We start from the raw sequence: 15,674 nt of genomic DNA, 5'->3' as shown, positions 1-15,674 counted from the left end.
ATAAATAGAGAAGTGTGTTATTACTGAAAAGATGATGCACTTAATTACCTGAAAATTAATAAATGAATTCTAGCAATTGTGGAATATTCATAACTGGGTTGAGTACATAGTTTACATACATAGTGTATAGCTTAGCTACATAGTGTATAATACATCATTTAGGACACAATTAAAGTGTGGAATGTATTTTATACACTCAACAGCTGCAGGTTTATATTATGTAGAGGTCGGCGCGGAGCTATCATACTCTGATGTTGAATGACAAAATAATGATATCAAATGCAAACTAGAGACTTGAGTGCGTAGTGCATTATGTGGGAGTATTTTTAAGCTTGGCACCATGCTAACGTCAAACTCCATGCACTGTAAAAAATATTTTTGGTAAGTAACCTGGTTGCCTTAAAATTTTAAGTTCATTGAACTGGAAAAAGTGAGTACAATGAAGGAGAATGATTTAATCATCAGAAACTCAAAATTATATGTTGTCTGAACTAAATAAATTATTTAAGTTGATTTGACAAAATAAAAAATGTTGTGATTACTACACTGTAAAAAAAAATATTGTTGGTTTAACTTAAAAAAGTAAGTAACCTGGGTTGCTTGATTTGATTGAACTGGAAAAAGTGAGTTAATACAATGAAGGAGATTCATTTAATCATCAGAAACTCAAAATAATAAGTTATCTCAACTAAATAAATTATTATAAAGTTGATTTGACAAAAGAAAATATGTTGTGATAACAAATCTTGAAAATATATTTTACAGTGTAGGGGTGGTACAATTTACCATTGTTCAGTGAATTTCCGCAGGCAAAATTCAGGCCAAGTTTACACAAAGCCTGGTATTTAGCAAAACGAATATTTTCCCCCTCTCCGTTTTCAAAAATAACATCATTCATACACCCGCCGTCGAGCGCCATCATAACTATGCCAAACCTATTGGTGGCAGTGTATGGGTTAAGGATAAAGCCATGCAAGCCAATCAGAATCATCTGAATATACTAGAGAGAACCTAAAACGCAGTTTTTCCCAGTTCACACGACAACACATAACCGGCGTTTTCAGAAATCTCCACTTTGGCCGGAGTTTTTAGAAATAATCGTTTTCTGTGATAAAAAAGGGGTCTTCGTGTAAACGAGAGGCCAATCCGCAGGGAAATATCTGCGTTTTCCCTTCGTGTAAACGGGGCCTCAGACATTTCAATAGGAACCCATGCGATCTGGAATTTTGTGTGAGAGCAAAAGTTTTCCAGCTTGTAATCAATGTCATGTATCGTCATATTTACCTCAGAAAACCCACATAAACTGAAAAAATAACTCTAGAGAGTTATATATATATATATATATTGCTAAATATATACACCATTTGACAGCCACCATTTAAATGTTTATATTTTATATAATCTTCTTATTATAAAACATAAAAAAGTGTAATTTAAGTGTTTGTATAGCTACAAAACAGTTCATTATTACCTTCATATTAGGCTAATGAAGCCTAGTAGGCTACAACTAGACTCCCATAGTTTACAGCATTAGTTAAGAGATTTGATTTCCTTGAGAAAATTTGCCATTTATTGTAACTGATATCCAAAATAATCAATATTAAATCGAAATCGAATCGAATTGCAAGCTTGTGAATCGAAATCGAATCGAATTGTGAAATGTGTGTCAATACCCAGCCCTAATTGAGCTGTTGTGAATTTCTGCATATGTAACGCATTTTAATAAATTTGTGGTCAAGGTGGCACCTTTGGAGCCCTTCACATTCTTGTGTTTTGCCTGTGTCATTTTTTTTTATCAGTTGTCTATTTACACATTTAGCAGCATAAGCTAAATATTTTCAACATGCAATGTGACACTAAGGGTAGTTGGTCTTTGAAAGATGTGTCTTGAGACCCCAGAAGCTTGCCGAATGGCCCCTCTGTTGCGCTAGACTGAGCAGAATGGAATGGCAAATCACACGGGACGTAAGTACGCATCCTTTATGAAGGTAGCTGCCATGTTATAGATTCTGTGTTTTGTCTGGAAACATGTTTGGTGTGAATTAGAGGAGAAAGAACTAAAGAGACAGAGAACAAGAGCGAGAGAGATATAGAGAGACAGACAGAGAGAGAGAGCGAGAGAGGGAAGCGAGCAGTTTTTATCGATCCGTCTCATGAAGCTGCTGCCCTCAGAAACGGTCCGGTTCACCTTCCGCAACATGGCAGGCAGATCTATCGACCTGTGCTGCCCAGGGGTGCTGACAGCAAAGAAAGCAGCACCCGTTTGCACACTGCACTATATAGCTATGGTCAGAGGACACTTGCCCGTTACCAATGATTAACTCTGCCTGGGGAAAAATAAAAGCAAACATGTTTGTTTGCAATGAAGACTGGGGTGGTAATATGGCTAAAATTCACACAGAGGTTAGCACGAGCCACTCCCACTTTTCACGGCGGTTGCTCGTCTTACTGGCAGGTATGAAATATTTGTTTTCATAAACGAGGAGGCTGTTGAATTACTTCCTTCATTAACCGTGTGGATCTCCTGGCCTTTTCTATCTTGTGACATCCTTTCAAATATCTGACAACCCGCTGACAGTGATTGTTATCATAGCTTTCTAATAACTAAGGTCGCAGATGAGAAGACGTGCGAATCAAACCTGGTAAACGTATGATTTAATTTGCATATATTTGCGTACTAATGAGGGTCTCTGGTACACAGGAGAATCTTTAATATTTATGTTAAAATTTCATGGGTTAAGTGCCACATACTAGGGGTCAATAAGGGCCTTAAAGGGATACTCCACTTTTTTGGAAATAGGCTCATTTTACAATTCCCCCAGAGTTAAACAGTTGAGTTTTACCATTTTTTAATCCATTCAGCCGATTTTCTGATATTTAGAAGAATATCAGTAACCAGACAGTTTCTGGTCTCATTGACTTCCATAGTAGGAAAAAAATATACTATTGAAGTCAATGAGACCAGAAACTGTCTGGTTACTGATATTCTTCTAAATATCAAACAATCGTCTGACTACAAACGGTAAAACCCAACTGTTTAACTCTGGGGGAGTGGTAAAATGAGCCTATTTCCAAAAAAGTGGAGTATCCCTTTAACATTTACTGTACAGAGGGTGCACGTGTGAACCAAGTAGTCTCAAGATGCCAATCAAAAGAAATGATTGGAACTGGATTACTGGAATCCCACAGTGATCTGTTTATGCTATCCCATGATTCTGTCCTATGGTACAGGATCTCTAATACAGGGTTCCCACACCTCGATTAACTTCAAATTCAAGGACCTTTCAAGGACTTTCCAGGTCCAATACCCTCAAATTCAAGGACTTAATGTGGGGTCAACATAGTGTAGATCAAATACATTATAAAATATTCCAAATATCTTGAAACTGTGTCTGTGAAACGTTAAGGTACCATCGTAGCAGTTTCGTGTGTGCGTCAACGTCATGGCAACATATAACAAAGTACCTCACGCGGGAAACACTTAACGTAACGCGTAAGTGCGTGTAACTACCATAAATCAAGTAAGCTAGTGTGCATAGGCCACGAAGCCTCGGTGAAATAACAAATTAGTGGACCGGAGGGATTTTTTTTTTCCATAAAAGCTCTGGCACAAAATAAATTCAAGCACTTTCAAGGACCTGTCTCTATTTTCAAAAACTTTCCAGGGCCTTGAATTTTGTTTTTCAGATTCACAAACTTTAAATGATTTCAAGGATCTGTGGGAACCCTGCTAATAATAGTTTTTTTTTTCTTTTTTTTTGACAAGAATAACCTAAAATGAGCTGGAAGTGCAGTTGGTAGACACATGCTCTGCTCAACACCACCACATTTAGGAAACCCTAGGGGGTAACAGGAGTAGTAATACAAAAATTACACTTTTCCGCCACGATTGTTTCGGCTGCCTACAGACAGATTTGATTTCATTCAGTGAAATCATCAAAGTAACATGCTGGAGCTGGAACAGTGGACTAGTGGATTAAAAACAAGTTTCAATACATTGAGTCGTAGTGCTTATGATGTTGGCGCAAGTTTAAACCCATCTCTCAAAAGAGACCATCTAACTTTGATCATTGTCCCACCTTAAACTTTTCCCTAGTCTGACCATAGACTGTAAAACATATGGACAAAGCGTCTGTGACGTCACCCATAGACTTTCTGAAGAACAGTTTTGAGGCTGTTTATGGGGGGAATGGACGGCGCCATATTGGAAAATCTTGGGAAATACAAAATACAAATATTCAGAAAGGATACAGAGGTGGTATGATGTGTTGTATCAGATCATGGCCGAGACGTCAAATTCCACTCGGCGCAGCCCGTTATCAGCTGTCAATCAAAGTCAACCGCCCTTATTTGTCATACATTTATATCTAAATACGATCTAAACTAACAAGTTTACCCCCCTCACAGTTGTCCGGCACTCGGAACCTATCGAAAAATACAATAAAAGTTCATGGGACCAAACATATGAATTTATGCTGTGAAAACTGACATTTTAACATGGGATCTATGGATATTTGCTCCCTTCTGGGACCTCCCTCTAGCAGATTTTAGATGTATTGCAGTTTTCGCACTTCGGGGTAGGCTTCATTTTTCAAATTAGAATGTTGCCACTTCAGTCTGACATGTAACTCACCCTCGAAGCTAAGGTTGGGGATTGAAAATGTAGAAAATAATCGTACACGACTCAAACTCAGAATGTCTTAATCAGAGAAGCAACTGAATTAATCCAAGTAAATCAATTTTTTTTCATTTTAGAGATAAATATAAAAATGAAATACAATAAATACAATAATGAATAAAAAAACAAACCAACAAACATCATAAACTGACATAAAAAAAAGCCATAAGTACTAAATAAACTGTTGGAATGGACTAATTACGTCTTTACAATTCCCAGTCCTGATTTTGTTGGGGGGAAAAAAGGCCACATACATTAATTGATATTTATGTCTAAAACAGTTTCTGATACAAAAAGATTATAAAACACTTTGAGGTCTCACAGGGAAAGGGAATTTATATGAGCTTCATTACTTCCTAAGAGAATGTTTATAGAAAAAAACGGGATAAAAGTGCCAGTTACACAGTCTGAATCCAGATATATGTCAAGCATCATTAAACAGCCAGAGCCTTCCATGAAGCCGGAGTCCTTATTTCCCGTCTTCATTTATTCAGTGAAAATTAGCTAGTTATTCTCTCTGCAAATGTGTCAGCACTGTGTGACCCAGGAAAAGGTTCCACATAAAACTGACAAATCACCAGTGGATTCAATCTGTATGCAGTGGGTGCTCAGAAACCTCTTTAAGAGAATGAGGAAGTGCCCAGACTGTCAATCCGGAACGGTGCATACCTGAATCATCCGAATCTTTGCTATCCGGGGCGTCTTCCATGTCGTCATCCGACATCTCCATTTCCTCCTCCCTCCGAATTCCCATCAGCTCTTCATTGTGGATGTTTCGGATCTCCTGTGAACGAGAGGAACCTTTAATCCCAGTCGCTGCTGGATGATCTCTCACACTTTGATTAACACATGAAATTCATGAGCTGGAAACGCAGTAAGCCATTCGATCAGATTGTAAAAAAAAAAAAAAGAGATCACACTCGTAAAACGCAATAAAAGCAGGTGGCGCTTCTCCAGCATATCGATGCAGAGAGACACCTGATGTTGGCTGACCTTGTCTCAGCACGCAGTCAAACAGGGACTCTTAATGTGTTATAATGGCTGCCAGCGGAGCTTCGACGTGGCAGGAAGGGATTGCACAGCCACCACAGATCGGCAGGGCCAAGCAGGGGCAGATGAAGCAGATGTCTGGGTGTGTTGGCTCTCCTGATGGGGGAGCTCTCCGGCTAATGAGCCATGTGCACAGCAAAGAGATAGGGCTGTGCAAAGACACAACATGACCGCCACAGGGAGAGAGACTTACTGCCTGACAACAAACAAAAAGGCCCAGCATAAACATTGCCATCTGTCTAGCACAGCAACACACGATCTCGCCGAGAATTACAGAGGTCGAGCAGGTAGCGCAAAAGCAAACAGGCCCATCTGCCCAATCAAGAGAGGGATAGATGACTTTGTACTACCGCAAGAAGACAACTATCGTTTCGGATTTAAACTTTCCCCCAATCTTTAACAACGGAAGTCTTGCTGCCCGCAGTATGAATGGGCTGTGATTGAACTCTCGGCAAATGCTTGGAATAACAATCGGCCTAAAGTGAGGAGAACCCTCTGTACCGACAGGACATTCTATGATGTGAAAACCAACACTTACCGAAGCTTTGAATACACATGCAAGAAACGGCTGGGGAGCTCAAGAAAATGAGGCTTCTGCTAAGCCTGAATGTACCTCTGGGTCAACAACTCATCCGAAACCGCCATCTTACCATCACATTTACAAGAGAAGGGCAGTGAGGGTCCAAACAGCTCCAGACATACCTAACCATATTCCGGATTGAAGAAACCTCTTCCTACAGCGAAGAATGTTTAAACGCCACCAATGGGCTCGTTTAGAACATAAACGTGTCGATTGTGATGTTCATCCCTGAAGCCCTGCATTGTCATACTAGAGGGATTCCAACAGTTTTTGACGTCAGCTCTTCTCAATACATAATGTAAAAGGTAAGAGAGGCCTGGTAACTCCCTTTTTTCCTCAAATGAGGCATCATGACAGCATTGAGAGCTTCCTGTCATAGCCACGGTGAAGCTGCATGCACAAATGCCAGCCCGGGAGCGAGAAGAGGCTCATATCTGAGGATAAACATATCCAACTTAGTAGTCAGAGAAAAGGTATAATAAGGAAGGATTTAGGGATGAAAAAAAACTGGAGGTGAGGACTACATCAGCTTCTAGAAATGATCAAGGCTTTTTATGATTGTCGCATAACCTTTTTTGTCGTCTAATGGTAGAAATAAAAGAGAGGAAATGTTCAATCAAAGAGAGAGCTCAAATTAGCTCGACACAATTACCGCAGCATTAATAAGCTCTTTTCACAGATGAAGAAAAGAACGCTGTATGTAACTTTCATTTGGAGACAAATCAACTCAAATGTCATTTAACGTTGCTTCACACTGGGCAGGAAATGAATGGACGAGCAGTATTTCTGAAGGAAAAATCTACAGTTCTGATACATTTTTGCTCATCTGAACATGGGAAACAGAAATTAAGATATGAATAAAATATAAAATGGATTATACATACAATTTTTTTTTAGAAATTATTCAACATAGTGCATATTTTAAACACCTACCTTGAACCTTGAGGAGACTCTTTTGGCATTTACAGTACCTGCATTTTAAAGCTGTTCCAATGGCTTGACATAGTAAACATAAAACAACATTTGAAACCCTTCCATAGTCAATCTCCCTCCTCCAACACACACTTTAAGAAGGTCAAATTTACCCACTAGAGCACCTTTATGCATCTTGCTTCTTTTTGCTATTATAAAGGCAAAATATAAAAAAAATACAATTCTGACTTTATAGTCATGATAATTACTGTAAGTTTCTAGGAACTTGTTTTTAAGACACATGGACAGTCTAGTCCTCAGCTGATTTCACACTCATTACTTGCTGAGCAGTTCTCAGCTATATTTAATGCAAACAATACCAGCCCTCTGATCCACGTAAAATGGTGTTTTAATGCTAATTAGACACGGATTGGGTCTTTGTGCACTAATAATGAGAGAGATGTCTTAAAACTTACCTAATGACCACAGAAACAGAGGAAAGAGACAGAATAAACACCTCAATATTATAACTCATTAATTAGCTTATCTGTCTCAAGCTTCTAGCGATCGAGAGTAAATATTTTCCTTTTGTAATGAGCTTTGGGGGTTTTAGAGCACCAATGATTCAAGATACTGGTACTTCTATTGCTTCTATCAGGAAAGATTTAAATGTTACCTGCCGGTTGTGAATCGCTGAAATCTCAGTCAGACTTGGGTCAAATATTGCTACCGGAGAGAGCTGAGAAGTTCAGACTATCCAACAGGTACCGTTAACATTCAATCCAAAATAAAAAGTGGACTTCGCAATTGTTTAAGTACACATGGGGAGCTTGCAGGGAAGGGGAAATGGACAGGGGGGAATGGGAAAACTAATATCTGAAAGAAACATTCTGCATAATTAATTGTGAAGATGTGGAGCATGAAAACATTCACTTAGAGAAATGAAAACACCAACCTCTGCTTGCTTTCGCCACATGTCCAGGTTCTTGCGTTGGGCTTTGGAGAAATGGTCCCATGCCTTTTGTTTGGTAGCAGCGTGGAATACAGACACAATCTGCTCAACTGTGGCAGGGGATGCAGGGGCCAGTATGGGCGTCCAAAGAAAGAAAGAGAGAGAGGGGCGATTGGGAAGGTGCAGAGGAGTGAAAAAATTTGTGTCAGGTTGGAAGGAAGTGATGTTCTTTTCCCCTTCCCCCCTCTATAAAGCACAAACACTGAGCTGGGGTGGACTGGTGTAGCTACATGGACGAGATCTGAATGAGATCAAATTTATGAAAAATTCTCCCATCCTTTACTCACCCACATGTCATTCCAAACCCGTGTCATTTTTTCCTTCTTCTGTGGAACACAAAATATATTTTGAAAAACGTTGAGGTCAAACAACATTGACTTGCATTGTACAGAAACACTGAGACTTTTTTAACGTTTTTTTAACGTTTTTAAGCGCCATGAGGGTGAGAAAAAGACAGAAGTTGTATTTTTAGGTGAACTATTCCTTTAACTGCAGCTGGATTCTGCCTAACATCTCATTTTGTGGTCTAGTGAAGAAATACAATCTAGGTATTGAATGACATGAGAGTGAATAAATAACGACAGACTTTTAGACTCTCTTGGGAAGATCAAACCGTTGAATCGCGAAGTCCTTCGCTTTACCTGAGAAATCTCATGTTTCTTCGTTCTCAATCACCACAACACCCCTCTCACCTTCATTGACTCTAATGGTCTGATAGGTTTGCATTTTAAGAGTATATCAACTGATAATGAGATGAATGTTTCATCTACGACAGGCTGGACTCATTACTTCAGTGTGTGTAGATTAGAGAGGACGTCTCACTTGTGTAAACTCATTAAAGAAAACCTTCCAGAAATAGTCATCTGTTCAGAATTAAGAGACAAGGCAGTCAATCAACTATTTTGTGGGGCGTGAGTGCTTTTGGTGTTAGAGATACATGGCAGTAATTTCCTGTGAGAATGTAGAACAGGAGAAAGACACAGGATGGAAGGGGAACAGCTGCTGAGAAGCACAGCTGCTAATAGTATGCGCTGCTCTGACACCTCTGACATAAACTCTGTTCCAAAATCTAGCAAGCTGCCAACCTAGGTGGCGTTTCAAGATAACGTATGCTAATGGCAAGAAGGTTGAACCAAAAAGAAACACTGAAACACATTCTTTTGTGGCCTAAGTCTAAGGCAGCATCGCACGTATCCTTTGGAGAGAAAAACAAATCATCCAAGATCATACAAGAATAAAATATTGATTATCTCGTTGCTCTTGTAGAATGATTTCTGAAGGATCATGTGACTGAAGTCTAGAGTAATGATGCTAAAAATTCTGCTTTGCATCACGGGAATACTGTAAATTACATTAAAAAATATTTCACAGTTTTACTCTTTTTACTGTATTTTTGATCCAAGAAATGCAGTCTTGGTGAGCATAAAACATTTTTTTTAAAGTAACTATTATATATATTTTTTGTGTTTTGGAACCAACTGACTAAAAAGTTAACAAAATTGGAATCAAAAGTTTCTGTGACACATTAAATGTCCTGAATCATTCACTTAAAAGAGTCTGTTTTAGTTATATTGCATAAATTTGTTTAATTTTGTTGCTTTGCAACAGTTACCATCCCTCGTGTCACTGGAAATCACCAACTCTCATTGACTGAACACATGACTTCAGGGGTAACGCTTCATTTTACAGTCCTGTTACCCATGTACATACTATGTACTGGGTAATAACTATGTACTAACCCTAAACCTACGCCTAATCAATGTACTTACCTTATATTAGCCAGTACTTAGCAAGTACACGTAAGTACACTCTCAGAAAAAAAGGTACAAAAGCTGTCACTGTACTGTACAAAGGTACTGTACACTGTACCTTTTCAAAAGGTAAACTTTTGTCCATTTTAGGTGCTAATATGTACATTTTAAGTGTTAATATGTACATTTTAGGTGCTGATATGTACATTTTAGGTGCTAATATGTACACTTAGGAACTATGTACATTTTAGGTACTAATATGTACATTTTAGGTGCTAATATGTCCATTTCAGGAGCTAATATGTACATTTTAGGTCCTAATATGTACATTTTAGGTGCTAATATGTACACTTAGGTACTAATATGTACATTTTAGGTGCTAATATGTACATTTTAGGTGTTAATATATCCATTTCAGGAGCTGATATGTACATTTTAGGTGCCAATATGTACATTTTAGGTGCTAACATGTCAATTTCAAGAGCTAATATGTCCATTTTAGGTCCTAATATGTAAATTGTAGGTGCTAATATGTACACTTAGGTACTAATATGTACATTTTAGGTGCTAATATGTACATTTTAGGTGCCAATATGTACATTTTAGGTGCTAATATGTACATTTTAGGTGCTAACATGTCAATTTCAAGAGCTAATATGTCCATTTTAGGTCCAAATGTAAATTTTAGGTGCTAATAAGTACATTTAGGTACTAATATATACATTTTAGGTGCTAATATGTACCACTAAGGTACCAATATGCAGCCTTTGGGTACAAAAGTGTACCTTTTGAAAAGGTACAGCCCCAGTGATGCCTTTTGTACCTTTTTTTTTCAGAGAGTGTACTGTACTGTAAAAGAAAGCATTACCACTTGGTTTATCGTTAGTGGGAGAGGCTCTTTAGAAGGAAATAGCATGTCATCTCACTAGGTTTTGTGCACTACTCAAACAATATATATTTTGGCTTTGATTAACTTTTTTATGTTAACAGGTTCCATAAATTAACTTTTTTTTTATGTCAACAGGTTCCACATAACTAGGTTACGTTAAACAAACATAATTTGTTCATGTAACTTCAACATCATGGAATAACTCATTTTAAGTGACCCAATTAAGCTCTGAGCAGAGTGAAATGCACACTGAAGCATTGTTCAAGTTCAAAAGCGCAACTATTATTATTATTATTATAGTTTATTTAGATAGGGACAGATACAGATAACATAGATACACTTTGATAGTGATCTGATGCATGTATCAATGTTTTTAGCCAAAGCTAATTTACAACATTAGTCCCTAGAAGGGCTTTTTTAGTAAAAATGCAATACATGCAGTACAATACACGAGCAATACAAAACAATAAGGGCTTTTGAAAAAATGCAATACAAGAATAAAAATACGAGTAGAAAAAAATAATAATAATGCAATACAATATAAATGTCAAGACAAAAAAAAAAGGCAGAGTGGACAAGAACTAAATATGCGAACAACACTGTTCCTGAATTAACCACAATTTGTTTTTTTGAAGATATCCAAAAAAATAACTAAAACACACATTGATCACCATAATGGTGACTTACAAATTCTGGGTTTCTCCTTCAGTGATTCTGCTTGTTACCATCAAGTGTCTTCAAAAATGATCAATCATCCCTTACTTATTCACTTAATTATCTCATTAACTTTAGCACTGCTTCAATGTTCATCGCTTAAAATGACTAAATTCCATGATGTTGAAGTTACACGAACAAATAATTATTGTTTAACGTAACCCAGTTATGTGGAACCTGTTGACTTAAAGAAAGTTAATTCAAGCCAACATATCATTTTTTTTGAGTGTAGCTTACGCTATTACTTTAAATCAATCTTGGTGAGCATGTTATTTTTTTTTAGAGAAATCTAATAGGTCTTTAAACAAGCCACTTTCATGACTAGATCATTTGGGATTTTAATATCATACTTCAAAGAGTTAATATCTGTGCAACGCATCAAACATTGTCTGTGTGTTAAAAACACCGAAATGTCCCAGTTTTTGGGAAATGACATCAAAACATCCATCAGCCTAAGTGATGTAACAGTAGAACTGAGAGACGGAAACATATGGTGCCAACAGCTTGATGGATGCATGACATCATTACTGATGGTATAACGTGCTTATGTAGATTCCCTCAGATATCCCATCTCTCTCTCTCTCTCTCTCTGACAGGGGGTTAATAAACCTTGGGGAGTCAGGAAGGCTGCCAAACACATCTGTCTGCAGCATAGGCATGCTCAAGAGAGAGAGAGGCTGGATCGATAGTGACTTCAGCATCCTTTAATTTGATGGAAGAGATCGATGGCAAAGCCAGGACGGAGAACATGTGCCCGAGTGCATGTACGTGTGCAGGTGTGCAGAACGCTTTTAGTCTGATTAGCGGCCACGACACTGCTTAACGCAAGAGGCAACAAATCAATTACAGTCCTGTTTTCATGTTCACTTTTCACATAAACATGATGATAATTGTGTAGTAATAGTTCAACTTATACCGCATTCAGGCCAAAACATGCTTAAACTCTTATTTTAATGCTTAAATGCAATCGCCTCCAGTTGTGCCAGCTTAATTTTTTCAGCTTAATCATTTCAAAATGTGTCAGAATGTATTCATGAGATCATAATGCAACACAAGTATGTGTTGCTTCTTGGCACTGCTGCAAGGCCAGATATTAAAACACTGAAAAAAAAAGGTGTCAAATTTAATTTGAAACTATTTGTACTCTGAAATGGCTAGTAAATTTCACAAACAATTGAATTAAACATGATTTTTTTTTTACGTAAAAATAACAAAATCGTATTTTTTTAAATGTATTCCACTAATGGCAGAGCAACCGTCTGAAAATAATTTATCTGAACATTTTAGTATAATGCCAGACGATTGAAGGGAACTCTATCACCTTCTACTGGACTATGATATTGTAAATCAAAAATGACATTTACTTTTATGCATTTGGCAGACACTTTATATAAAGTGACTTACATTGCATACAAACTATACATTTGTATTGTGTTCATGCTTTCCCTGGAAAAGCAATGACCTCAGCGTTCTGAACACCTTTCTCTACTGCTTGAGCTACTACATACTGTACTTGCAATGCATTGGCCAAGCCTTCATTTCTGCATTTGCATATTTATGTTCAATATATTTCTGGCCTTTCTCTGCATTGATATCACATCTAATTTCCAAACAAATATGTTAGTATAATAACAAAAACAGAATTTCTTAAGTTTCCAATTTTTTTTTTTAGTAATTTATACTTATTACTATAAAATGATCAGTTGGCTTAACTTAAAAAGCGAGGAAACCCGTTGCCATTAAATTAAGTAATAAACTTCATGCGTAATTGAAAAAAAATTAAGTTAAATGAACTTACTTTGTTTATAATTACAATTAAAGCTGCAGTTTGAAATATATTAAAGCTGAGTTTTTCCTCTTTGTCGCCATCTCTGTTCGAAATCTGCAATTGCAGTCATTCGCGGAAATTATCAACTTTACGTGAGTTGTACCTCGGCACGGCACAGCGTGGATGAACACAATGTTTTGAGGAGAGCGTGCAGCAGTCAGTCACCGCGCCAATCAAATGATATTGTCATTCAGAATCACAGATTATTCTTTTTGGAAGTATGACCAACATAATCATTTTCACCAGAAAATGTCATCTGAACACGTAACATCCGAATTTGTTCTGGTTCTGACATCGCAGTAAATGTCAGATTAAATCTAAAAATCACTTATCATCAGGCAAAACCGTGTAAATTATACTTTATTCTCAAATTGTTAATGTTAACAACGTCAGCATTGCGTGACTACATGTAATGTCCTTCCAACATGCAGCCTATCCTTGTTTTCGCACGAGTCCGGTTGCAGTCTTTTTTTTTTCTGCAGCCACTCCGAAGTTTTGCATTTTACAGCGGGCGAATCTGTTGTCACTGGTGATCGTCGTTTGAATCTTTCTGGATCAGTGTTTAATTATATCAAGTGCGGTGAGAAAAGTCTATAAATCTCCACCTCCAACATCCTCACTTGCAATATAGCCTACTAGCCGAGACTCTTCTTTATGTGTACAGACATGCTTGCCTCGAATCCCCCGCGGAAATCCACCAGTACCATGGGGAATAAAAAAAAAAAAAAAAAAAAAAAAAAAAAACATTATTACAAGCTTACCGCTTTGAATTGATAAGGCAAGCAGATAGCGTTGGACACTGTGTATTTTCTCAAATATGTATTTTGGATCATTTTTAACCTCCCAAAAATGGACTGCAGCTTTAAAATAGAAAAATTAAATATATAACATTTTCTAAAAGTTCAATAAATAAAGTGATATTTCACAATAGCAATAATTAATTTGTGAGCAAATAAATGCAGCCTTCATTAACATAAAGACTTCTTTCAAAAATATTTGATTGTGAAACGATTGTGAAAATCTTTCACTTTACGTTAAGAATGGGATATATCGAGACCATATCAGCAGATATTGCAGCCCATTCTCACCCCCAAGGCGTCACTTAACTGACGCCTTGGGAAGCATTTGGACATGCTTCAATATCTGACGCTTTAGGCGCCCTTTAGCGTCAGTTAGATGACGCCCTAGGATCGCGTGTACCCTACCCCCACCCCACACCTAAACCTAACCGCGTCCTCTAACTGACGCTTTCCTTTAGCGTCAGTTAGAGGACGCCGTACACTCTAAAAAATGCTGGGTTGTTTTAAACCAATTTTGGGTCAAATATGGACAAACCCGAAATGTTGGGTTAAAAATGTAATGTAAAAATTTAACCCAACGGCTGGGTTAGTCCATATTTGACCCAAAGTTGGGTTAAAACAACCCAGCATTTTTTAGAGTGTAGGATCGCGTCATGTAAGTGACGCTAAAGGGCGCCTAAAACGTCAAATATTGAAGCATGGTCAAAGGTGACGCCTTGGGGTGAGAATGCGTTGGATATTGGTATAACTATTAAGTATGTTAATGCTCTATCTGTCTGAATGATTATTTTTGCCTATTCAAGGTGAATTTAATTCAGTATCTGATTTCGCGCTTTAGATATAGGACTTGTCTAAGAGTTTTTTTTATCTTCAAAAGCGAACAAATGGTTATGCGAATATGCGCAATTTGCGCATGTATCTACATTTGTCTTTACTAATATTACTCTAAAATCAGGGTTTCCATTTAAATAACCTTGAAGTTAAGCCAAATGGTTGTTTATCTATATATAAAATAATATATATTTATAACACTTGATTATGTGAAAACATTTGTTTGACTTCTCCCATATTTGTGTTACAGCCTGCAAAGACGAGATCGTTTACAGACAAGTTAACACTAATCCTAAAAACCATCCTTGAGACGGGGCAAATACAGATTTAGTTTGTGACAGCACCAGTCTGCAGCCTCAGCTGGGATTCACCGTCTTAAGCTGAAATAGTCTTTTCCCCATGAATTCCCATGTCACCATGTCCCACCTGCCACTGCGGCAACCTGCTGCTCTATCCTCCTGCAGGCTGCAGGCCCAGCAAGCTTTTAGCTGTATATGCCTTTCATTATTTATCTGGCTGTGTGCTCTGCCTGCGTTCAGATAAGACAGATGCTCCACTGTCACAATGCTTTCTCTTCTCCGTGTGAGCGACTATCCTGCTGCATGTGTTTGTCATCACGACAGACCAGA

The 15,674-nt window shown here is 37.7% G+C and overlaps 1 protein-coding gene and 1 long non-coding RNA gene across 7 annotated transcripts in view; one reads left to right on the top strand and one right to left on the bottom strand.

Annotated features, from left to right (window-relative positions):
• Positions 1-15,674, bottom strand: part of enox2 (ecto-NOX disulfide-thiol exchanger 2) — a 297,189-nt gene that overhangs the window by 27,868 nt on the left and 253,647 nt on the right. For all 6 annotated transcript variants that reach the window (XM_089134788.1, XM_089134786.1, XM_089134790.1 and 3 more), the window contains 2 exons: positions 8,176-8,282; positions 5,348-5,462 (listed from right to left, as the gene is read on the bottom strand). In XM_089134788.1, coding sequence (XP_088990914.1) covers positions 5,348-5,462; positions 8,176-8,282 — 222 coding nt within the window. The remainder of the gene's footprint in view (positions 1-5,347; positions 5,463-8,175; positions 8,283-15,674) is intronic.
• The window catches only part of LOC148977529 (uncharacterized), a 30,133-nt gene continuing 16,762 nt past the window's right edge, over positions 2,304-15,674 (top strand). Inside the window, exons 1-2 of the long non-coding RNA XR_016169661.1 lie at positions 2,304-2,455; positions 12,183-12,362. This is a non-coding gene — a long non-coding RNA (uncharacterized LOC148977529). The remainder of the gene's footprint in view (positions 2,456-12,182; positions 12,363-15,674) is intronic.

The sequence above is a fragment of the Pimephales promelas genome, chromosome 9 (assembly GCF_988280905.1).
Source record: "Pimephales promelas chromosome 9, fPimPro1.hap1.1, whole genome shotgun sequence".
Taxonomy (NCBI): Eukaryota; Metazoa; Chordata; class Actinopteri; order Cypriniformes; family Leuciscidae; genus Pimephales; species Pimephales promelas.
Note: the sequence above shows the minus strand (reverse complement) of the source record. Positions and strands in the feature narration are given on the sequence as shown.